The sequence below is a fragment of the Cucurbita moschata genome, unplaced genomic scaffold (genome assembly GCF_002738365.1).
Source record: "Cucurbita moschata cultivar Rifu unplaced genomic scaffold, Cmos_1.0 Cmo_Scf00019, whole genome shotgun sequence".
In the NCBI taxonomy this organism is placed as follows: Eukaryota; Viridiplantae; Streptophyta; class Magnoliopsida; order Cucurbitales; family Cucurbitaceae; genus Cucurbita; species Cucurbita moschata.
The window spans coordinates 1347116-1369228 of NW_019268535.1; the positions used below are offsets into that span (position 1 = coordinate 1347116).

At 34.9% G+C, this 22113-nt stretch overlaps 3 protein-coding genes and 3 long non-coding RNA genes across 12 annotated transcripts in view; 3 read left to right on the forward strand and 3 right to left on the reverse strand.

The window, feature by feature from the left end:
* LOC111457261 (WD repeat-containing protein 74-like) overlaps positions 1–5443 on the forward strand; it is a 6927-nt gene extending 1484 nt beyond the window's left edge. Inside the window, exons 2-13 of one of the 3 annotated variants that reach the window (XM_023099473.1) lie at positions 427–532; positions 618–733; positions 1295–1324; positions 1441–1574; positions 1744–1923; positions 1998–2061; positions 2161–2268; positions 2663–2816; positions 3382–3471; positions 3955–4010; positions 4612–4669; positions 4865–5443. In XM_023099473.1, coding sequence (XP_022955241.1) covers positions 451–532; positions 618–733; positions 1295–1324; positions 1441–1574; positions 1744–1923; positions 1998–2061; positions 2161–2268; positions 2663–2816; positions 3382–3471; positions 3955–4010; positions 4612–4669; positions 4865–5067 — 1275 coding nt within the window. In that variant the 5' untranslated portion in view covers positions 427–450 and the 3' untranslated portion in view covers positions 5068–5443. The remainder of the gene's footprint in view (positions 1–426; positions 533–617; positions 734–1294; positions 1325–1440; positions 1575–1743; positions 1924–1997; positions 2062–2160; positions 2269–2662; positions 2817–3381; positions 3472–3954; positions 4011–4611; positions 4670–4864) is intronic. The other 2 variants (XM_023099472.1, XM_023099474.1) reach the window with 2 other exon arrangements.
* A 2540-nt stretch (positions 5444–7983) lies between these two features.
* LOC111457238 (adenylate kinase 4) lies at positions 7984–12196 on the forward strand. The gene is made up of 6 exons (XM_023099432.1): positions 7984–8206; positions 9445–9590; positions 9694–9813; positions 9899–10066; positions 10540–10629; positions 11883–12196. Exons 1-6 carry the CDS (start codon positions 8092–8094, stop codon positions 11979–11981), a joined length of 738 nt encoding a protein of 245 aa, XP_022955200.1. The 5' UTR covers positions 7984–8091; the 3' UTR covers positions 11982–12196.
* Positions 12197–16440: 4244 nt separating this feature from the next.
* On the reverse strand, positions 16441–17096 carry LOC111457013. Its single transcript, XR_002712866.1, has 2 exons — positions 16719–17096; positions 16441–16637 (listed from the first exon to the last, which is right to left on the reverse strand). It is a non-coding gene; the product is annotated as an uncharacterized LOC111457013 (long non-coding RNA).
* A 344-nt stretch (positions 17097–17440) lies between these two features.
* LOC111457012 lies at positions 17441–17661 on the reverse strand. Its single transcript, XR_002712865.1, has 2 exons — positions 17569–17661; positions 17441–17486 (listed from the first exon to the last, which is right to left on the reverse strand). It is a non-coding gene; the product is annotated as an uncharacterized LOC111457012 (long non-coding RNA).
* On the forward strand, positions 17480–21185 carry LOC111457009 (probable inactive leucine-rich repeat receptor-like protein kinase At3g03770). The gene is made up of 7 exons (XM_023099119.1): positions 17480–18900; positions 19008–19141; positions 19768–20008; positions 20111–20310; positions 20384–20409; positions 20489–20600; positions 20803–21185. The coding sequence occupies exons 1-7, from the start codon at positions 17544–17546 to the stop codon at positions 21028–21030; spliced, it is 2298 nt and encodes a 765-aa protein (XP_022954887.1). The 5' UTR covers positions 17480–17543; the 3' UTR covers positions 21031–21185.
* LOC111457010 lies at positions 18539–20867 on the reverse strand. Of its 5 annotated transcripts, none has more exons than XR_002712863.1 (4): positions 20779–20867; positions 19167–19273; positions 18984–19088; positions 18539–18630 (listed from the first exon to the last, which is right to left on the reverse strand). It is a non-coding gene; the product is annotated as an uncharacterized LOC111457010 (long non-coding RNA). The 5 variants fall into 5 exon arrangements; XR_002712860.1 differs by having other exon boundaries at positions 19167–19276; XR_002712861.1 differs by lacking the exon at positions 20779–20867 and adding an exon at positions 19635–19776 and having other exon boundaries at positions 19167–19276.
* Positions 21186–22113: the final 928 nt, after the last annotated feature.

The following is a 22113-nucleotide window of genomic DNA, read 5'->3' on the forward strand; positions in this document are numbered from 1 at the left end:
TTTTTTTTTTTTTTTTTTTTTTTTTTTTTTTTTTTTTTTTTTTTTTTTTTTTTTGTAACGATAGCTGAATAGCAGAATAAGAACAGCGTTGCGGCAAATTGGAACTTGGCTTGCGTTTGGCTGTTCTGGTTCGGACGCGAATCTGCCATCAAATTTTCTTTTGATTTGTAGCTTGATTGATTGAGGAACAACTTCAGTCTTATTTATATTTGAATAATTGTAGATTATAGTTGGGTGAAGACAAGTGGATAGTTCTAACTTGATTAAATGAGGTTTTAGACCGCCGCGACATTGTTAATATTGTTATTGTTATTGGTGATTATCATCTTTCCAAATCGTTTAGAATTGAACTAACTGGGTCGTTCAGCATATTTCTTCGGTAGGGTTTATCAGTCCAACTAAACTGTCTCTCTGTGTCTCAATCGATTACGCTCAACTGGTGTGCAGAATATGCCTCGCACGACAAAGGTTGATTGCCCTGGCTGTCCTCCGCTTCGTGCCCTAACGTTTGATGTGCTTGGTCTCGTCAAAGGTAAACAGTGCCATCTAAACTTCCTCCTTCACTGTGCCACAATTTTTTCTGTGTTCTCCTCTAAATTTGTTGTTCTGGGGCACAGTCATCCAAGCTCAGGGGAAGGACGGTGAGATTCCAAAGGTGGTCGAGAGGTGGGGCGAACCTGATTACTCCAAATCGGTGCTTGCAGCTTCTCTTGTCGATCGTAAATTCGACCCTGTATGTATTGTTTTGCCGCTCTTCAAACCATTCATTGTTATTTTCTTCTGTTTCTACAAATTTTCATGTGGTTGCACTTGCTATCCAAGTGCTGATTTGTCTTGATGAATTGTGGCTAGTATTTAGAAATAAATTGCAGTTTTATATAGTCAAGCTGATATTAAAATGTCTATTTGATTGTCACTGGAAGGTTTTTGTCATTTACAGTCGTTTGTGTCATCTAGGCTGTGAATGTGGCATGTTTTCTGGCCTTACAAGTTGCCCCACATCACATACTGATCAAAGTGAAAGCAATTATGTGCTTTTTTTGATAAGTAAATTTACTTTCCATATGCTCGATGAAGTTCCTGAGTTCTGAGAAAGAACTTCCGAAGTTTTCTTCCCTTTTGATATATTGTATTTTTCATTGATTAGTGGGGGCTATACTGACCTATTACTGGGTTGATGATGAGATGTCTGTTGATCGGCAGATTATGTCTTTCATTTCTTTCCATCTATGGTCATTTCAAATTGTACATCATTTTTAGTCACCAAATTACTTCCTTTTATTTTTTATTGCAGTTACTAGCTGTTGCTCGAAAAAATGGACTGGTAAGTTGCTTGTTCAGACTTCTAGTGTAGTGAATCCTGCTCACATTGATTGAATTTAAAAATTTAAATATACTAATGCACTTTTTGTAAAATCATGTTCCTGTTGTATACTCCAGATTGAAGTTCTTAATCCATTGAATGGCAATCTTCATGTTGCAATTTCGGACAATACTGATAGTTCTCCACCGAAAGATGATGCTATTATTGGAATGCATTTATTTGAAAAAGATGAATTGGCGTTGGCGTCTAGGTTATGTATCAATTTATAATTTATGAGCATGTTATATTGTTATTTGATAAAAGTGCAAAAGGTATCATTGTTTTGTTAATGATGAAATATCAAAATTTTCTTAAACTAGTTGGGTACTTCAACAAGACATCTATGCTGAATTCCTCTTAGTTTGATCATTCATTTTTAGGCGTTGCACCTTGCTTTCGTGTACAAAAAAAGGAAATGCGAGCATGAGGTCAATTGATTTTTCTAGCTCATCTTCAGAAGATATCTCTACCAATCCTGTAAAAACGTGGAAAGTATGTAGTTCAGGTGATGTTATGTGCTCTAAAGTTGATGGAAGTGAAACCCATGCATTGTTTGGAGGGTGAGTTAAGATCATGATTGAATTTAAGTATTATCTATACATTGGCACTAACAGCCTTTACCTTGTATGCGCAGGAAGGGTGTTGAAGTTAATACATGGAATCTGGAACAGTGTACTAAGATTTGGACAGCAAAAGCGGTATGCTTTCAAGTTCTCCTTTGCATGTTTGTACAAAGCGATCAACATATTTCTACAGAATGTTTTTTGATTTCCTTTTGAAACAATTTTTTTATTCAGCCGAAGAAGAACAGTCTTGGTATTTTCACACCAACTTGCTTCACATCAGTGACATTTCTTAGTAAAGATGACCATCGTAAGTTTGCTGCTGGTACTAGCAGCCATCAGGTAATTCATAACAGTTTTTCATGGTATTAGTTATACAAGTTACAGAATAGGAAATAATAACACAAGTTGCAGAATTAACGGGAGTTTTAGAGAATTGAATAAATAAGTGTATGATGTGGTCTTGGTTGCTATTTAAATTTAATAATACTTCATTTTGAGCCTTTCAGAAAATTATTGATATCTGATTATTGGTGAAGTACAACTCTTGTACAATGTAACCTCTTTATTTTTAGTTTACACATCCTTTATAAAAACCATTTATCTTGATGTATGAATCATATCGCCAATCTTTACTTCTTAAAACTATTTGTTATTATTATTATTATTATTATGGGGGTGGGGGATTGGTCTTCTTTCTCATTCTATAACTGGAATTTCTGACTACCCAACTTAGGTTCGATTGTATGACATCTCTGCTCAGAAGAGACCTGTTATCTCGTTTGATTTTCGAGAGACTCCTATTAAAGCCTTGGCTGAAGATGTAGATGGTAACACAATATTTGTGGGGAATGCAACTGGTGATCTTGCATCCTTTGATATTCGCAATGGTAAAATTTGTTGTGCCTGAGACAGTGTTATTTCTGATTTAATATTCTGGGTGTTCTATATCTTTCACTCAGTACTCTTGTTTCAGAAAAGTTTAATTCTTGACTTACGTGAATTCCTTTTATCTCTTATTAAGAAAAGATTGGCTGTTTTACGGGTTGGATCCCAATTGATGATTGCTACTCCAATAGTTTATTTTAAAGTTCTCATTCCACTGCATATTTTAGCATACTTGAGATGTAGGTGATACAGTCATGGTATCTTAAATATATATATTATGTATAAGAATGGTGTACCAAGAAGAGTAGTCTTGACTGACAGCTACCTCCATTAGAAAGGAGAAAACAAATATTTTTCTTTAGACCAGGAATTCCCAGTAGCATTCGAACTTTTTATTTCACCTTTATTCTGTCTGTTGGGAGCTGTTTGATTGTTCCTTGATTGTCGTGAGTTTTTATAGATTTCGTTGGACTATCTCTAGGATCTGTAAATAGCAGTTGATGAAATTTTTTATTAATGGAGTAAATTTATGTACATTATTTTCTATGCTTGACTCGTTTCTCACAGGAAAGCTATTGGGTTGCTTCTTGGGGAAATGTTCTGGCAGCATAAGGTCCATCGCCAGGCATCCAGAGTTCCCGATCATTGCATCATGTGGTGGGATATATTTTCCAATATGACAATCATCTAGCATTTCTCTGTCTGCTATACACATGGAAATCTTGTATTTTTACTAGGATTGTGTCTCTTTTTACATGTTTTGAAATCTCCATATAAAAAAAAAAAAAAATCCTCTGCGCAATGAGCCATGCATAGCATTTCTAGTACTTAATGTAAGTGGGTTGGTTAGGAAGAAACAGAATAAAAAGTGTCGACTTCAAACCTACCTATAGGCAATTCATTAAGTTGTATTGAATCCAGTGGATAATGGAAGGATTAACGGAGCCAAGATACAGTCAATAATTTGACTGGCATCAATTCCATGAATGTATCCGGACTGCACTAAATATTAATTTTTTCCTTTTCTTCTATAGCTAGATTTATAAACTCAGATATACAAAACTGAGAAATCAGGATAAGAACATATCATTTTCTTCAATGTGGAATCTACTAATGAGTGACGTTGAAATCTTTTTGCAGGACTGGATAGTTATGTTCGCTTCTGGGATATAAAGACGAGGCAACTTCTGTCTGCGGTAAGTTTTCATAATTCTAGTAAATAAAAGGTTGTTTAGACGCATCGTTCAGATAGAATGATGTAGAAGAAAGTTTTTCATAAAATACTGGAAAGGACATTTTAGAATAAGATAGTGGTAGTCAATCTTATGGACTAATTTGCACCATTGATGTGATTTTATTTATCGACTCGGAGCTATATAAAAGTCGTGCTGTTTAGATTTGCGTCCTGTCAGTTGATCACCAACTTCCAATTTTGCAGTTGTTTCCTACAGAAGGGAGAATAATGAACGGAAAATTTATTGTTCGAGTACAAAATTCTAAGCATGATTACCGATCTACTTAATAGCTTGCTAGAAAATGTAATGGAACCCTAAGCATTAAAGTGGTTATATTTGATTTAGCCAACTGGATAGTACTCTTACTAAACTGAAGCCGAGTATTTCTAGCACTATATTCACATAATTCAGCTGGTACTTGCGTAAATATATTGCATCTTTGTAAAATCAGGGAGTCTATTTAATAATATGCAGAAAGAGAAAGAAAAAAATTGCGTTTGATGCATAAATGTAAGCTGGGACAATATATCATATGATTATATTTGTCTTCATTTGCTTGCAGGTATTCCTAAAGCAGCATCTTAATGGTGTTGTCTTCGATTCCCATTTTGTTGGAGAAGGTTAGATTTGCTGATCCACACTTATCAAATTAATGTTTCGTAACAAAATCATCTTTCTATGTTGAGCTTGTTTTTAGTTTGTGCTGCATTAGTGCATCTTATTGAATTCCAACACAACTCTCCTAGACTCCAAATGACTGATTGAAAGCCTATGATCTGTTCATTTGTTCTTTATCTCATTCATATCTGTCTCAGCAGATATAACACACTCTGCAGTAGAGTCAATCCAACAGGACATAGAAATAGGCCAAACCGTTAGCGAGGAGGAACACACGCCTCAGAAAAGAAAAAAGGCATCGAAAGAGGACGGTGAAGGCAAAAAGAGGAAGGGTGCAAGCAAAGAAAATAAAAAAAGCAAAAAGAAGTCGCATGGCGAAACCGAAAGTAAGCAGAGGTAGGAGTTCAAAATCAGATACTCTTTGTTCTTGGCAAAGCAGAAAGGTTAGTTCTTGTTCTGATCTATTCAGTCTGCAGATACTGTGAGAAATTAGAGGGTAAATGATAAAACTTATTTATCTCACCAATGTATTAAATTTTGGCCCATATCATGATTTTTATGCGGGATGAAGTAGGTATGATTACATTCGAAGTAGTTCAAGCACGTTCGACTCGAGTATCCCGTGTCAAATTTTACTTTACTAGTAGTTAGAAGTATTTGAATAGGATACCTATAATGTTTTAGATTAGCTTCCATGTTTGAACTTTGTCATTGGAAAGTTGGAGCAGCTTCACTTATGAGTTCATCAATGAACAATTCAGTAAGTTCTTGAAATATATCACCTATTTGTATCTGTGAGTGCACTACAAGAACTTTTACCGAAGAAATTAACCCATCATTATGGTCAAAGTTCAGCCATTTCTGCTTCAATGACTTATTTACCTTCTACATGGAGTAGTAAAATGCTCTCTAGTGATGAATTTATTGGTAAGTTTCAATTTTGAACCAGACAGATGTTACGTTTGCACGTGCATTCTGGCACGGGGTATGCTATGGCATCACGATCATTCCTTTTTGTCCTTGGCTTTGGCTGACTCCGAGGTCGTTTGTACAACTTACTCGCAATCATCCCAGTTCAAAAGTACCCTTAATTTTAATCCTAATTTTAATCCTAATTTTAATCCTAGTGATCCTTAACTTTTTGAAAAGTTCAAAAATATCCTTTAAACTTTCAAAATTTCATTAAAGATACCTCGGTTACTGGTATATGGATGAAATCATTAGTATCCTGTCTTAAATCAGGAAATGAGAGAACGAAATAGAAGGATTGAGAAATGAGAAGTTGTCGGTTATAAGCCGAGCAAAGGAGAGATTTACAAAAAAGGTAACTTTTAGAAGTTCAAAAATATAAATTTTAGAATATTAACGAAACTTTTGAAGGTTCAAGAATATTTTAAAACAATTTATTTTAAAACAATTTTAGCCATTAATTCCTTTAAACGTGTCAATTGGGCAAATGTGTCCATAATGACTATCCGAAAACTAGCACTTCGCCCTGTCAATTCTCCTGGGCCAAATAACTCAATCTCCCATGAACTAGGTTGAAGTTATCCAATTCCGAGGAGTTCAATGATATTTTTAAAATAAAATACTAATAATTTTTATTCGAAATTAATGAGTTCAATGATATTTTTAAAATAAAATACTAATAATTTTTATTCGAAATTAATGAGTCGCGTCAATGCCAGATCTGTTTTCGTCGTTATTTATTTTTTTCTTTTTGGTCCAAAAATTATTATTTTTTTCTTTTTGGTCCAATAATTATTATTTTTTCTTTTTGGTCCACTATTTGTGTAATATTGTTTGATAATGGTTGAAAATGTGGACATCCTATTCTCACCAACCCCCCTTGGGAACTAACTTGAGAAAGAAAAGCCACCAATTAACCACCTACCCACCAAACCCCTTGCCTACAAATATAATAATAATATTTACAAAAATCAACTTACCATATCAACCATTTTCAAAATTACGTATTTAGACATAGCTACACCGACCACAACTCAACTGTTAACTTTTATTTTATTTTTTCTCTGTCTTTTCCCGTGACTCGACTCGATGAACAAATAGCTTATGTTTCTTTGAAATGATGACGTGCATGAAAATATTCGATAACTTCCTGATATATATTTTTTTTTATGAAAATATCAAAATTCTCTCACTAAAATAGATGAATTTAATATTTTTATCACGGCCTTCACTTCGTTTTTACCTTTTTTTTTTTATTAAACATTTGAATAATGATAATTAATATATAAGAATTAAATATTTGTATTTATTTTATAAAATTTATTTAATAATTTAAATAATATGTTTATTATCCAATCAAAATAGTCGAATATTATTATTGGAGGGGATTTTTTTTCTCCAAATATTCCATTTCCACTATATTAAATTATTATATAGGTTGTTTGTAGAAAAAATAATTTAAATTAGCACACTTAATTAAAAATTATAATTTAATTTAATTATAACATTCATATTAGATATTTAGTTAATTATTCTAAATTAAAACCAATTGAAATTAATTTCTCATTAATTATTAATATATAATTATAACTTATATTAAGTTTAAATAAATATCGATAATAATAATTCTTCACTTATTATGTTATAAGAAAATCTATATTGAAAATATAATATAATTGGAATATTCATAAGTTGGGTCGGGTTGAGTTATGGCGGTAAATTTTTTCAACTCAAACAATATTTATTAAACAATTAACCTAACTTAACCCAACCATATTATTTTTTGAAATGAGTTGGTTCGAGTTGCTCGTAATAAAAATAAAAAATGTTAATTTGAAAATTTACCTTTTATTAAATATTATTTTTAAAAGTAGTCAGAAGAATAAATAATTAAAAAATAAAAAATAAATCAAATATATGTATTTTAAAATTTAATAATAAATTTATTTGAACTCAAATAATTCAAATAAATAAAGATTTTTTTTTAATATTCTCGACGGAAGTAAGAATAATAATATAATAATAAATATAAATAAGTCAATCTTCAATCAATTAATCAAATTAGGAAATAAAATAAATTAGAATAAGAGAGCATTTAATATTAATTGATTAATTAAAAAATAATTTAAAGGTGACGTGGAAAATTCAGGTCGGACAAAAACAGTCTCGTCAATCTCGAGGGAACCGTAGATTCGTGGGTCAAAAGCAGGGGCATAACTGTCATTTCAAGAAAGGATGGACTCAAAGTCGAGGGGTATAATAGTCATTTAGGACGATAACGACCGTCGACCGTGCTTTAGTTCTAAGCAGCGTGTCACCGTTTTGCTTTGGACTTTCAAAATCTCTGCTTTAGGGTTCTCTTTAGGAAATCCGTTAAGAGGAGAACACCAAAAAAAAAAAGAAAAAAAAAAAAAAAAAAAAAAAAGGGAGAGCTTCAGAGCAGAGAAGAGCATCAATGGCGGGCAATTCGGCAGTGGCCTTGGAAGATGTGCCCTCCGTGGATCTCATGACGGAGCTTCTCCGTCGTATGAAATGCTCCTCGAAGCCTGACAAGCGCCTCATTCTCATCGGTATTCTTACTTGGATTTTCTAGGTTTTTATGCTTTTAGACTTCGATTTCTGGCTTTATGTTTGGTTTTCGTGTGTCGGTTTGTGGTAATTTTGTGGAGTTGAGGCGTTGGATTGATGCAAATGGCTCAGGGGTTCTGCATCTGTGAATCTTATGTCCTGTTGTTCTTTCTTCCAAATTTCCTGGTTTTTGAGTCAAAATCTGGATTTCTACTCGTTTTTCAAGTGATTTTTACCTTGGATTATGGATTTAGGTTCGAGTAAAAGGTTTAGGGATTTAAGTTCTATGAAGATCTAGATGAAAAAGGAACTTATCTTCGTTGTTGTTCAGTAACATTTTATTTTTGTCGGATGGAAAATTACTAGTGTTTTATCCTTTTAATTTCTTATTGGTTTCAGTATGCAATCACGAGTAAATGAACAAAGAGTAAATGAACTAAAAGAGTTTATGAGCTGCTGCTGCACATGGTTCAAGTTAATATCTATTTGCACATTGTAAAACACTTAAGAGTACAATGGATTACATGATAGTTTATTGAACCAATGCATAATGGTTTGTAAAGCTTTAAGAATAATGGATATAACTTGGCCGCCATGTTTGTTTCCTACTCCTAATCACATTTATTGGAAATCTGTGTGATAGACTTCAAATTGCGTAAGTGTATGAATGTAAGCGTGTGAAGAAAGGGGGGAGCCGTGTGCGAGGGGAGGACTTGTTTTTGTTGCGTGAAGGGCCTCGGAGGGAAGAGATGTAGGGGTGGGAGTTTGGGAACCGGGGAGAGGATCTTTTTGGCCTGAGTTTCTGTAACTCTCGAACTGAGAGTTTCAGGAGAGATGGGAAGATCTTGATGCTGTTGATAAAGAAAAATTGTGTCTGATGCCTAGCACTATGCTAAGGACTGAAAATGATAAAGGAATCGAGGAGAAAAAATGAAGCCGAAAGGGACTATAGAGACTTAAGGTGTTTATGCATTGAGACACTCGTGATCCAAAGGCATCTAATTGTGTAAAAGAATTTAGAAGGGAAAGCGAAACTAATATGGCGAGGGTTATGGATCGAGTTGTATGCTACTTTTAAAAGAGTAGAAGGCAGCTAGTGGGAAAAGATTCTAGTTTCTTTGTATGTAGCTTGCCCTCGTGTCGTTGGGTTTGGATTTTCATTGCGTTGTATGGTATGTTGTGGTTTCGGTTCATACTTCATTGATTTTAATCATAACCATGAATATCTGGTGTGTTGCAGGTCCACCCGGATCCGGTAAAGGGACCCAATCACCAATCATCAAGGATGACTACTGCTTGTGTCATTTGGCTACTGGTGATATGTTAAGAGCAGCTGTGGCGGCTAAAACTCCTCTTGGTATCAAGGCTAAAGAGGCTATGGATAAGGTCGAGTTTCCCTTATGCTTTTTGCTCTTTCTTTCTTTTCCATGCTTCATTCTAATCTTATCTTTGTTATCTCGTTAAAGGTTTTAATTGTTCTATATTGTAGGGTGAACTCGTGTCTGATGACTTGGTTGTTGGCATCATCGATGAAGCGATGAAGAAACCTTCTTGTCAGAAAGGCTTCATTCTTGATGGATTTCCAAGAACCGTAGTTCAAGCACAAAAGGTGCAAGATTCATTGAAATTTAATGTATATGTTCGAATTTCTTCGCCATTTGCGAGTATTATACTTTTTAGTTACTCCATTGCAGCTTGATGAGGTGCTTGACAAGCAAGGAGTGAAAGTTGATAAGGTGCTCAACTTTGCTATTGATGATGCTATTTTGGAGGAGAGGATCACTGGGCGATGGATACACCCATCCAGTGGCAGAAGTTACCACACCAAATTTGCTCCTCCAAAGACTCCTGGTGTTGACGATGTAAGAAACTTCCTAACGTTACTTTAACTAGAGATGTGAGATCCCACATCGGTTGGAGAGGGAAATGAAGCATTTCTTATAAGGGTGTGGAAACCTCTCCCTAGCAGATGCGTTTTAGAATTGTGAAGCTGACAGTGATACGTAATGGGCCAAAGCGAACAATGTTTGTTAGCGATGGGCTTGGTCAGAGCTAACGCCGGACTCCCATGGGGGGTGGATTATAAGATTTCCACATCAGTTGGAGAGAGGAACGAAGTATTCCTTATAAGGGTGTGGAAACCTCTCACTATGAGACGCGTTTTTAAACCGTCAGGCTGACGGCGATACGAAATGAGCCAAAGCGGACAATATTTGCTAGCGGTGGGCTTGGGCTTGACTACAAATTAAATAGAAGTTGATATTTGACCCATCTATGTATATGCGTTTTGAAAAGCTGCAGCAAATATTCTTAACCGTCTTGTTTTCTGTACAAGGTAACTGGAGAGCCTTTGATTCAACGGAAAGATGATACTGCCGCTGTATTAAAGTCACGTCTGGAGGCATTTCACAAACAAACCATGCCGGTACAGTTGCTTTGTGTTTTTCTTTTGATCTGATCGATTAGGAATGTTGAAAAGGTGTCTTCGTTTTTCTTACGTGACTAACTGTTGATTTGATCGGTTAGTGGTCATGTAAAAAGTGAAGGGCTCATAGGAAATAAATTCAAGTCATGGTGGTAACTTACCCAAGTTTTAATATTGTGAGATCCCACCTCGGTTGGTTAGAGAGGGGAACAAAGCATTCTTTATAAGGGTGTGGAAACCTCTCCATAGCAGACGTGTTTTAAAATTTTGAGGGGAAGCCTGAAAGGGCCCAAAGAGGACAATATTTGCCAGTGATGGACTTGGGCTGTTACCAATGGTATTAGAATGAAATACCGGGGGGGTGTGCCAGCGGGGACACTGGGTCCCCAAAGGTGTGAAAACCTCTTTTTAGCAGACATGTTTTAAAACCTTGAGGGGAGCCCGGAAGGGAAAACCCAAAGATGACAATATTTGCTAGTGATGGGTTTGGGCGGTTACAAATGGTATCAGAACCAAACACTGGGTGGTGTGCCAGCGAGGATGTTAGGCCTCCAAGGAGGGTGGATTGTGAGATCCCACATCGGTTGAAGAGGGGAAACGAAGCATTCCATACAAGGGTGTGGAAACCTTTCCCTAGCAGACGCGTTTTAAAACCTTGAGGGGGACTTGAAAGGGAAAACCCAAAGATGACAATATCTCATAGCGATGGGTTTGGATGGTTACAAATGGTATCAGAGCTAGACACCGGGCAGTGTGCCAGCGAGGACGCTGGCCCCCAAGGGGGGTGGATTTTGAGATCCCACATCGGTTGGAGAGCGGAACGAAGCATTCCTTATAAGGGTGTGGAAACCTCTCCCTAGCATACGTTTTAAAACCTTTAGGGGGCCCAAAAGGGAAAACCCAAAGAGGACAATATCTACTAGCGATGGGTTTTTGGGCTGTTACAAATGGTATCAGAGCTAGACACTGGACAGTGTGCCAGCAAGGACGCTGGCCCCCAAGGGGGGTGGATTGTGAGATCCCACGTCGGTTGGAGAGGGGAACAAAGCATTCCTTACAAGGGTGTGAAAACCTCTTCTTAGTAAACGTGTTTTAAAACTTTGAGGGGAAACCCGAAAAGGAAAGCCCAAAGATGACAATATGTGCTAGCGCGGTGGGATTGGGCTGTTACAAATATCCTTTGAGCTATCTTGGCAATCAAATGTAGTTAGGTCGGGATTTGCATTTATGTTTCTAAATGTTCTGGCTTGCAGGTGATCGATTATTATGCGAAAAAGGGTCTTGTCGCTAATCTGCACGCTGAGAAGCCTCCAAAAGAAGTCACAGCTGAGGTTCAGAAAGTGCTCTCATAGAATGATAGGAGTTTCTGAGCCCCCGGTCACTACTTTTACTATTTTCTACTCCTTTTACTGTTGAATTCTCTGAAAATCTTTCTCATTTGTTCTTCAATTTTCGAACATCCATTTTCCGGCTGCTATATTATCGAACTTTTTGAGCGCTGAACGAGTCGAGAATCATTAGAAATAAAACGTTTGATCTTCTGATGAAATGATTGAGTTTGATCTTAGAAATCTGCCCTACTGAAATATTTCTGTCTTTGATTGATTTCTATCCATTGATATGATCCAAGAAATTGTTCTCTATCAGACAGTAGCATTAGTCAGTAAGATGGTTCCCTCCGTTCATGACTCGACGTCCTATGTGATCGTGTTGTTGCCACTAAAGTAACACATAACACGTTGCACGGACACGACGAGGTGCACCATTACACCCATTTGACTATGTCAATCTATCGAAGTCGATCGTAAACTCATTTCATTGGCTTGGATGGTAAACCATCATGGCCATGATTGATGCTATTCACACATCGATATCCCTAGCCTCGCGAATACATTGTCTCCCCCTCTTTAAGTTTTCATATAGGACGTCTTTCCAAAGATAGCTCATTGGATAAAACGCCTAAAAGCCAATGGTCTAATCTCCCCCATTTAATAGATGTTCATATCAAATACCAATTCGAACATAGTTCAATATGTTGTTCTAATACAAAGTGCTATCAACTCGAACAACAAATCCACTCAAATTGTAAGGTTGGATTATAGGAACACCGGAGCACATTACTAGTCCAATAGATCTCTACCCGACTCAACCCAAAAACCTCGAATGACCGACATATTTTGAATAATCTAATTAAATATCACCGATCGAGTTGATTGTTTGAACGAAAACACATTAAAATAAATGAAAATAAAAAAGAAAGAAGATTTTTTAAGGAGTATAATAACTCCAACTCATTAGATTGTCATCATTATATGACAATGGAATTATTGCCATAAAAACATTATTGACAATTGAGAGAATTGAATTGTTGTTAATAAACACTTCAATAATTGTTTTAAATAAATAAATAAATAAAATAAAAATCTTTTGACATTTGAACTAACCAAAGCTCCTCAAAAAGGCTAATCATATGAATTGCCTTTTCAACTAAACCAATCTTTTTTTAGTAAATGTTATAACTTTTATGTTCTTTAATTTCATAAAAACTTAGATGAATAGTTTCTATAATTTGATAAAACGGTCGTAAATAATTCATAGGACAAGAGTTACTCATGGAGTTGATATGGAAATCAACCCAAGGGAAAGTATGGAACGAATTACCTTGATGATCAAGATCAAGAGTAAAGAAAACTCGTGATTCGAATCACTCCATAAGAGGTTTGAATCAAGAGTAAAGAAAACTCGTTTCTAAACTCGTTTCTAAACTCGTGACTCGAATAACTCTATAAGAAGTTTGATCGCTTGAATGACTATACGTGCAATTTCTGAACGTAACAATTTGGAGAGAAAGTTTAGCTCTCAACAAAGCTAAAAATAGAAATTCTATTTATGATAGAAATTCTATTTATGATTGATGTCTGTTGGTTCATATCGAGTTGTTAAAGAGTGTTCAGATGATTTGATAACTCGAGCAATCTAAACCACATAAACCAAATTATAAGAGGTGGGGTTGGATTGAATTTTTAAAAAACTAAAAATTTGGCTCTGTTCTAGGTTGACATTTTTTTTGTCAGATCAATCTAGTCAACCGATGTTAATGATGCATTTGTAAATATTTATATGACAGTTCAAGTCCACCACAAACAGATATAGTTCTTCTTTTCTGAGCTTCCGTTCAAAATTTTAAATCGCATCGGTTAGGAAGAAGTTTCTAGAATGTTTTATTAGGGACCGATAACCGATTTTAATAATGTATATAAAGGAAAAAAAAATATCTCACAACTATTTGACGAGACATTACCTTTTTTATTCAATAAAATAAAATAAAAAAAGGAAAAAGGAAAAAAAAAAAGTAGTGGGGACGTGGGACCCACAGCCGGGTCAAAGGGAAGGTTCCGTCGTGCCACGGCGGCGGGCCATGCACACAGTTATCCTGACATGACGTTATGCTATTCCAATTCCCAAACAGGAAACTTCACCTATAAATAACAAATAAAAAATATATTTTTTAGGCTTAAATTAGATTTATGTTCGGTGTTTGTAATTCTTTATTTCAACTTGATAGTATTTTATATAAAAAAAAATTAATATTATCAAATATATATATATATATATATATCTATAGATATTAGAGATTCAAAATTTTCGGCCTATTTAAGTTTAAATATTATTTTATAGTTGTACAGTTGACTTAAGCTCGTTTTTATTTTGAATTTTTAAAACGTCAATTTTCATTTTTTTCGTATTTTTTAATTTTGGTTCATTTTTAAAACGTCATATATTTTTAAAAAGTGATTAAGTTTTATAATGTCATTTTGATTTTTTAATCATAATTTTAGCTACATAAATCAAATTTTTTAATCTAATATTCTAAAAAAATTAATTAAAGATAATATTTTAATTTTTAAAATAATGAGATTTTTTTTAAAGAAAGAATTTAATGAGTAATTTAATGGAAGAACCACCTTATGAGATGTGTATTTATTGGTATCATAAATATATTTGGTGTAATAAAACCTAAAATAGGGCCCACAAATCTGAATGTCCTTAAACATAGGGCACAGCCCTTAGTTTCTTTACCCTCCTTTTTGTGGTTCTCTAGGCAATTTTTTTTTTAATAATTAAAAATAAAATTAATTATTTTATATTTTGCAACCAGATAATTTTATATAAATTGTCCTTTCAAACAATTGTCTTATTATTAAAGTAGTAATATAATAATTAACCTAAATTAAATTGAGGCACAATCAAATTGAAAATTTTAAATTATTTTTACCAAATACATGAGGATAAAATTTCAAAAACTACCTTTTGTTTTCTTTTTTTAAAATAACATATATTCCTTCGTTAGAATATTAAGAATATTATTTGATTTTTTTTTTTTTTTTTACGGATATTTTAAGATTGTTGGTGGTAGGTTTAAGCTGTTTAAAATGATATCAGAGCCCGATACTAGACGGTGTGTCAGCGAAGGTGTTGGGGTGAATTGTGAAATCCCACGTCGGTGGGAGAGAAGAACAAAACATTTTTTATAAGCGTGTGGAAACCTCAACGCTGAGCCCCAAGAGAGATACATTGTGAAATTCCACATCGGTCAGAGAGAATAACAAAATATTTTTTATGAGGGTGTGGAAACCTCAATGAACGCGCTGGGCCCCAAGAGAGGTGAATTGTTAGATCCGTTGGTTGGAGAGGGGAACAAATTTTTTTTTATAAGGGTGTGGAAACCTTGGTCTAATAGACGTGTTTTAAAATCGTGAAGCTGACGACAATACGTAATGGATCAAAGCGAACAATATTTATTAACGATGAACTTAAGCTGTTACAACCGTAGGTCCTACTTAACTCAAAAGGGTAGATGATAGGATAATATCCGAAGGAAGTAACCACTTAAAATTACCATTTAGACCCTTTTTATTTATTATTTTATTTGGTATGGGAAAAGGAGAAATTGTTAGTTCCAAGAAGGGCAATCCCAACATTTCACCATTTATTTATTTAGTTGAAAATTTAATATAGTTTCACGTTGGATTGGAATTTGGAAGTATCCAAACAAGTTGCTTAATTTCTTGTATTATATATATATAAATAAATAATAAAAAAAATGTGGCTTCACCTATGTTTTATTTTATTTTAAAAACATTATATTTTATTTATTTATAGTACCATGAGAAATGTTACAACCATAAGTTAAATATTGGCTTGATGAATATGGTCCTATTCCTATTATTTATAAATGGGGGAATATTATTTATGCTAATTTTAGGGAGGACAATAATTTATATAATTGGGTTGGAAAATATTTGTTTTAAATAAAATTGAAAATTGGAAATAAATCTTTGACCTCTTTCCTATCCTATTTTCATTATTTCCTAATTTTAAATGGTTGAGCTTCAATGTAAAAAAAAAAAAATTAATATATTCAAATTTTGAGCAATAATTCATAAGAGGAGCAATAACTCATAACTCAACCGATTAATACATTATAATTTTGACTAAAAAAAATAGATGTTCAAATAATCAAATGTTCGATCCATAGTCTAACTAAAAGTTGAAAGATCAAATGAGCCATAGTTTAACTAAAAATTAAAGATCCGATGTTCGAATTTTTAACCGATTCATAGTTTAACTGAAAACTAAAAAATCAAATGTTCGAATTTTACCTGATTCATAGTTTAACTGAAATCTAAAAGATCGGATGTTCGAATTTTCACCTGATTCATAGTTTAACTAAAACTAAAAGATTAGATGTTCGAATTTTCATCTAATTCATAGTTTAATTTAACAGAAAATTAAAAGATAAGATATTCGAAATTTTTACCTGATTCATAGTTTAACTAAAGCTAAAATATCATAACGTTCGATTTCATACCTAATTCATAGTTTAACTGAAAATTAACAGATAAGATGTTTGAATTTTTACCTGATCCACAGTTGAATTGGAAAGATCGTATAAAAACTGTCGGAGAAATATACTTTAACGAAAAGATCATATGCTTCCACGTGAGCTGAAAAAAGTTACTAAGAAACAATGACAAGAGGAACCAAATATAAAGTACTATTAACGAAATTGGCTTTATGGATTTTACCTGGCTTTATGGATTTCCAATTTTCTTTGAGCTGTGTTCAGCTGACTGAGAGATATGAAGAAAGCTGAGTTAGATCCCTAATTGCAGAGTAAAATAATGGCGGCTGCCCTCTCTTTTTGCTCGTACCGATAGGAATCACGAATCTTCACAATGATAAGATATTATCCACTTTAAGCATAAGTTTGTATGACTGCTTTGAGCTACCACAAAATGCCTCGTACTAACGGAAATAATATTCCTCACTTATACACGCATGATCGATCTTCCACTAAATTAATCTACGTGGGATGGACTCCTAATAATACTCCACACGCACCACAGCTTAGAAAAGCTTAGAAAAGAGTGAACCTTTCCAACCCATACTCCACACGCACCACAGCTTAGAAAAGCTTAGAAAAGAGTGAACCTTTCCAACCCAACACCCATTCATTCCTGCCATACCCCATTTTCCATTGCTTTCAACACAGAGAGAGAAGGAAATCATGTGCTAAAACTAAACGCGTCCATTTCAGGTGGCCCACTTTCGCATCAGCCTTCACTGCTCTGTGAATTTCTTCCTCGAATGACAGTCCGGAGAAGAAAGCCAGTCCCAGTGTGTTCATACTCTCAGTCCCCGCTGGGTTTTGCTTCAATAATGACTCCATTTCATCGCCCTCTCTCCTTTTTCTAACGTTTTTCTTGGTGGGTTTTGCAAACCCTTCGCCATTTTCAATCTCCTTTCATGATTGCTTGAAACCCTTCGCCATTTTGATGTTTCTGAAACAGAGGCTGCAAGAAGAACAAGAAGAAGAAGCAGGTCAGATCATATAGTTTGAAGAATCTTTGATGGGGAAGTATTGTTTGTTCTTACTTCTCAGCTTCGCTTGCACTTTCTTACGTGGTGGAGCTTACCAATTGCAAGCCTCGCAAGCCCAAGCGCTTCTCCAGCTGAGAAAGCACTTGGAGTACCCGAAGCAGCTGGATTCATGGACTGATCACAGAGTGGATTTTTGCACACTGTCCTTTCTTCCTCTGGTTAACGTTACATGCCAGGATAGTGTGGTTACTGAGCTTAGAATTTCAGGTGATACTCAAAGCAAAGTCGATGAGTTCATTGGCTTTGCAATACCAAATCAAACGCTATCGGAGAGCTTCTCTCTTGATTCATTCATCACTACTTTGACAAGACTAAATAGCTTGCGAGTTCTTAGCCTTGTGTCTTTGGGCATCTGGGGTCCACTTCCAGACAAAATCCATCGATTATCTTCACTTGAGTATCTGGATTTGAGCTCAAATTATCTTTTTGGTGCGATCCCACCTAAGATTTCTACCATGGTGAAGCTTCAAACTCTTAAACTAGATGACAACTTCTTCAATGATACTATGCCCGACTGGTTTGATTCATTGTCTAGTCTGACAGTGCTGAGCTTGAAAAACAACAAGATCAAGGATTCGTTTCCATCTTTGAGCATCAGTACCCTTACTGAGCTTGTCATGTCTGGCAATGACATATCTGGTGAATTACCAGATCTAAGTAAATTACATGGCTTAACTGTTCTGGACTTGAGCTGGAACAAAATAGATTCATCACTGCCTACATTACCAAAGGCGTTGATTATCGTTTTACTCGGAAAAAACTCTTTTTCGGGTGAGATTCCACAGCAATATGGTCAACTTAGTCAGCTCCAACAGCTTGATATATCATTCAATGAATTGACTGGCACCCCTCCTGCTACAATCTTCTCCTTGCCCAACATCAGTCACTTGAATCTTTCTTCGAATAAGTTATCGGGGTTGCTACCGATCCATATGGAGTGTGGCAACATGCTTCAGTTTGTTGATATATCTAGCAATATGCTTACTGGAGGATTGCCTTCCTGCTTGGGCATTGAATCTGATAATCGAACTCTTAAGGCAGATGGGAATTGCTTATCTGTTCATGTAGGGAAACAGCATACAAAATCATATTGTGATACAGAGAATATGAACCATGATCAGCACCAGGAGCAGTATAGAGCTAAACATGCAGGAGTTGTAATGGGATTACTACTTGGAATTTTGTTATCAGTGCTTCTACTTTCTATTGGGTTTGTTTTATGTAGAAGATGTTGGCCTAGAGGAATATCAGAACAACATTTATTGCAGAAATCAGTTCAGGATAGTTCAACAGCAGGATTCTCATCTGAGCTTCTAACAAGTGCAAGTAAGTTCAGCTAAAGTTCCATTTGCAGTTATTCGTTTGGTCAAAATTAGTAGAGTTCATGAGTAAAAGATGTTGAGCTTTACCATTTCCAAGCTTCCTGCTTGCAGGGTTTGTTTCTGAAGCTGCAAAGTTAGAAATTCAAGGTCTTCCATTGTGTCGAACTTTTTCCTTGGAGGAGATAAATGAAGCTACAAGAAATTTTCATGACTCAACTATCATTGGTGATGGTTCATACGGGAAGGTAACATTCTAATCATTATATTCACTTCAATCAATATGGATCAAGTTCAGCTGTGTGTGAGTATCCTTGCCAAATAAGCTGAGGAAGTGAAAGTGAGACGATTCTTCATTTTTCTCCATGGAAGCTCGGTTTCTCCTAACAAAATGAAAATATATTTAGAAGAAGAAACAAACATTTGGAGTTTGGACTAGCTGTTCATGAGAATTTATATAACAATATATGTAACGGTCCAAGCTCACCACTAGCAGATATTATCTTCTTTGGTCTTTTCCTCAAAGTTTTTAAAACGCGTATGGTAGGGAGAGGTTTCCACACCCTTCTAAAGAATGCTTTCGTTCTCCTCCGCAACCGATGTGGGATCTCATACTGACATATTCAAATACAGTATTTGACTGACATATTCAAATACAAAGTTTCTTCATCCAATGCAAAATGTACTTGATCAGTGATGATTAAAAACCATAGTTAAGTTACTTTAGAATTCTAGGTGTACCTTTTCTTTGACAATAGGTTTCCACCTGTTTGCCCATGCATGTGTCTTTCGGTAATGCTGAATCATTTCCTTGAAATGGCTCATGAACAGTTGAAGTATATATATATCATGCCTTTTTTTGTATGTTTTGCAGCTATATAGAGGGAGACTGGAGAATGGGACTCAAGTTGCCATAAGGTCCTTGCTTATATCCAAGAAATTTTCAATAAGAAATCTTAAACTTAGGTTGGATATGCTTGGAAAGCTCAGGCACCCAAATTTGGTCTGCCTTTTGGGTCACTGCATTGATGGAGATGGACAAGACTTCAATGACATCAAGGTCTTCCTCGTATCTGAATATGTTCCAAATGGGAGTTTTCGTACACATCTATCTGGTAATTTAGAAGCATTTTCGGACTGATTCTCTAAATGAATTCCGACTTCCACTACTTGAGAGAAACATTTCTCTTTTGACTAACAAATCGTTGAACTTGTAGAGAAGGTTTTGAACTGGTCTGAAAGATTAGCAATTCTAATTAGTGTTGCCAAGGCTGTACACTTCCTGCATACTGGAGTCATTCCTGGTTTCTTCGACAACCGACTAAAGATCAACAATATCTTGATTGCTGAGTATAATGTGGCAAAGTTAAGTGATTATGGACTGTCCATTATCTCAGAAGAACCAGCAAAATCTGTGGTAGGTAGAACTTGATTACGGCTGCTATTGGATCATTGGTAAATGCTGATTACTTGGTTTTCTGTTTGTGTAGGCTAAAGGGGAAGGTCCACAAGATTGGTAAGAAATTTTTGTGATAATTTAGGTCATTCTTTTCCAAGATGATCAACTGTTTTCTCACATGGATATCTATCCTCAGGCAAATGATGAGCTTGAAGGATGATGTTTATAGCTTTGGGTTTATACTACTAGAGGCACTTATAGCACCTTCTGTGTCTGCTAGAAAAGACCCCTCTATACTAAAGGAAATGGTAGGCCATGAAGTTTCTGATTATTTCTTTATTAGCATTGTACCATTTGGTTGTCAAGGTGCATGAGAAAATCAAAACTAATTACTCATGGTGGTAATGCATAGGGCATAAGCAACAGCAAGAACAAACAAAACACTTATGATCTTCCATTCCTTTTAACTGTTCAGTTCAAGATTACCTAAATGATTGTTGATTCATACAGATGAGTTTAAACAGCCAGGACGGACGGCGGCGACTCATCGATCCAACCATTCTAGCTACCTGCACACAAGAGTCCCTATCAACCATTATTTCCCTAATGAACAGATGCATTTCCCCTGAAATGAGTCGACCGTCCATGGAGGACGTTCTTTGGAACCTGCAATATGCAAATCAAGTCCAAGATGTCAGGGATGTTGATCAACGATATAGTCCTGCATCACAACAATGATTTGTCTAAACCCTATCAGAAACTCAGTTTTTTTTTTTAGAACTTCAATAAGCATGTATACAGACTTACAGATTGATATTTTGGACATGCTATCTTGACATTGATATGAAAGTGTAAGTCCGCTCAAGTATAAATAAAATCCCCTTTTTCAAGATCAAAACTCTTGATCCTAAGAGCTTCTCCGTATACAGATGCTTCTTCGTGCGGGAACTTCCAATGAACACCGACTGCAATTCTCTCGTCGGAACCAATCCTTCCAAGTCTTCCATATGAGCGATCGCGTTTCGATCAACGCGTAGCTCGCGCTCTGTGCGGGAACCTCCAAGGTGGAAGATGGCCACTGGACGGGGACTGGAGCAGTCCCATTCCCGCCACCTATTTATACCCATTCCAACAAATTTATTTTTGCTACCATCGGAGTTTGGGTAATTAGCTGGATTGGGTTTAACTGTTTATTATTATTTTTTTTCATTTTTCATCATTTTTTTTTTAAATGGTAAAAAAGTTCTAATAATTCAAATTTTAATATTACGTCTTCAACCATTATTAAAAAAAAAAAAAAACTATAATATACCATTTAATTTAAATGTTACGATTAAAGTTTCCAAATTAATTAATTTATTCTTTTTAATAAAGTTAAAACACAAAATAGGTTTATATTAAACAAGTAAAGAGAAGAAAATAATCCCGCCTCCATTTAAAAAGAAAATGTTATATTAAACAGGTGTCTCAAAAAAAAATGTTATATTAAACAGGTGTCTCATCTCTAGTTAGATATCTACGAGACAGGACAAGAATGAGATTGAAGTAATGTTGGGCTAGAGAGTTGAGGCTAGAGATGGAGAATGTAATTCCGTCTCCATTTGGTAGACAAATATATTATCTTCAAAATATTTTTTAAAAATAAAATCTACATGTCGAAGTTATAAGACTTTGTTAATTTAAATTGAATTATAGCAATTTCCAGGTAATTAATTAGTATATTTTTAGTTAAATTACAAATTTCTAATATATATATATATATATATATATATATATATATATATATATATATATATATATATATATATATATATATATATA

Coding starts and splice junctions, on each gene's coding strand:
- LOC111457238 (XM_023099432.1), top strand. CDS start 8,092: ATGGCGGGCAATTCGGCAGTGGCCTTGGAAGATGTGCCCTCCGTGGAT. Junction 9,814..9,898: donor CCGTAGTTCAAGCACAAAAG/GTGCAAGATTCA, acceptor ACTCCATTGCAG/CTTGATGAGGTGCTTGACAA. Junction 10,630..11,882: donor TTCACAAACAAACCATGCCG/GTACAGTTGCTT, acceptor TCTGGCTTGCAG/GTGATCGATTATTATGCGAA.
- LOC111457009 (XM_023099119.1), top strand. CDS start 17,544: ATGGGGAAGTATTGTTTGTTCTTACTTCTCAGCTTCGCTTGCACTTTC. Junction 18,901..19,007: donor TGAGCTTCTAACAAGTGCAA/GTAAGTTCAGCT, acceptor TCCTGCTTGCAG/GGTTTGTTTCTGAAGCTGCA. Junction 20,009..20,110: donor TTTTCGTACACATCTATCTG/GTAATTTAGAAG, acceptor TTGAACTTGTAG/AGAAGGTTTTGAACTGGTCT.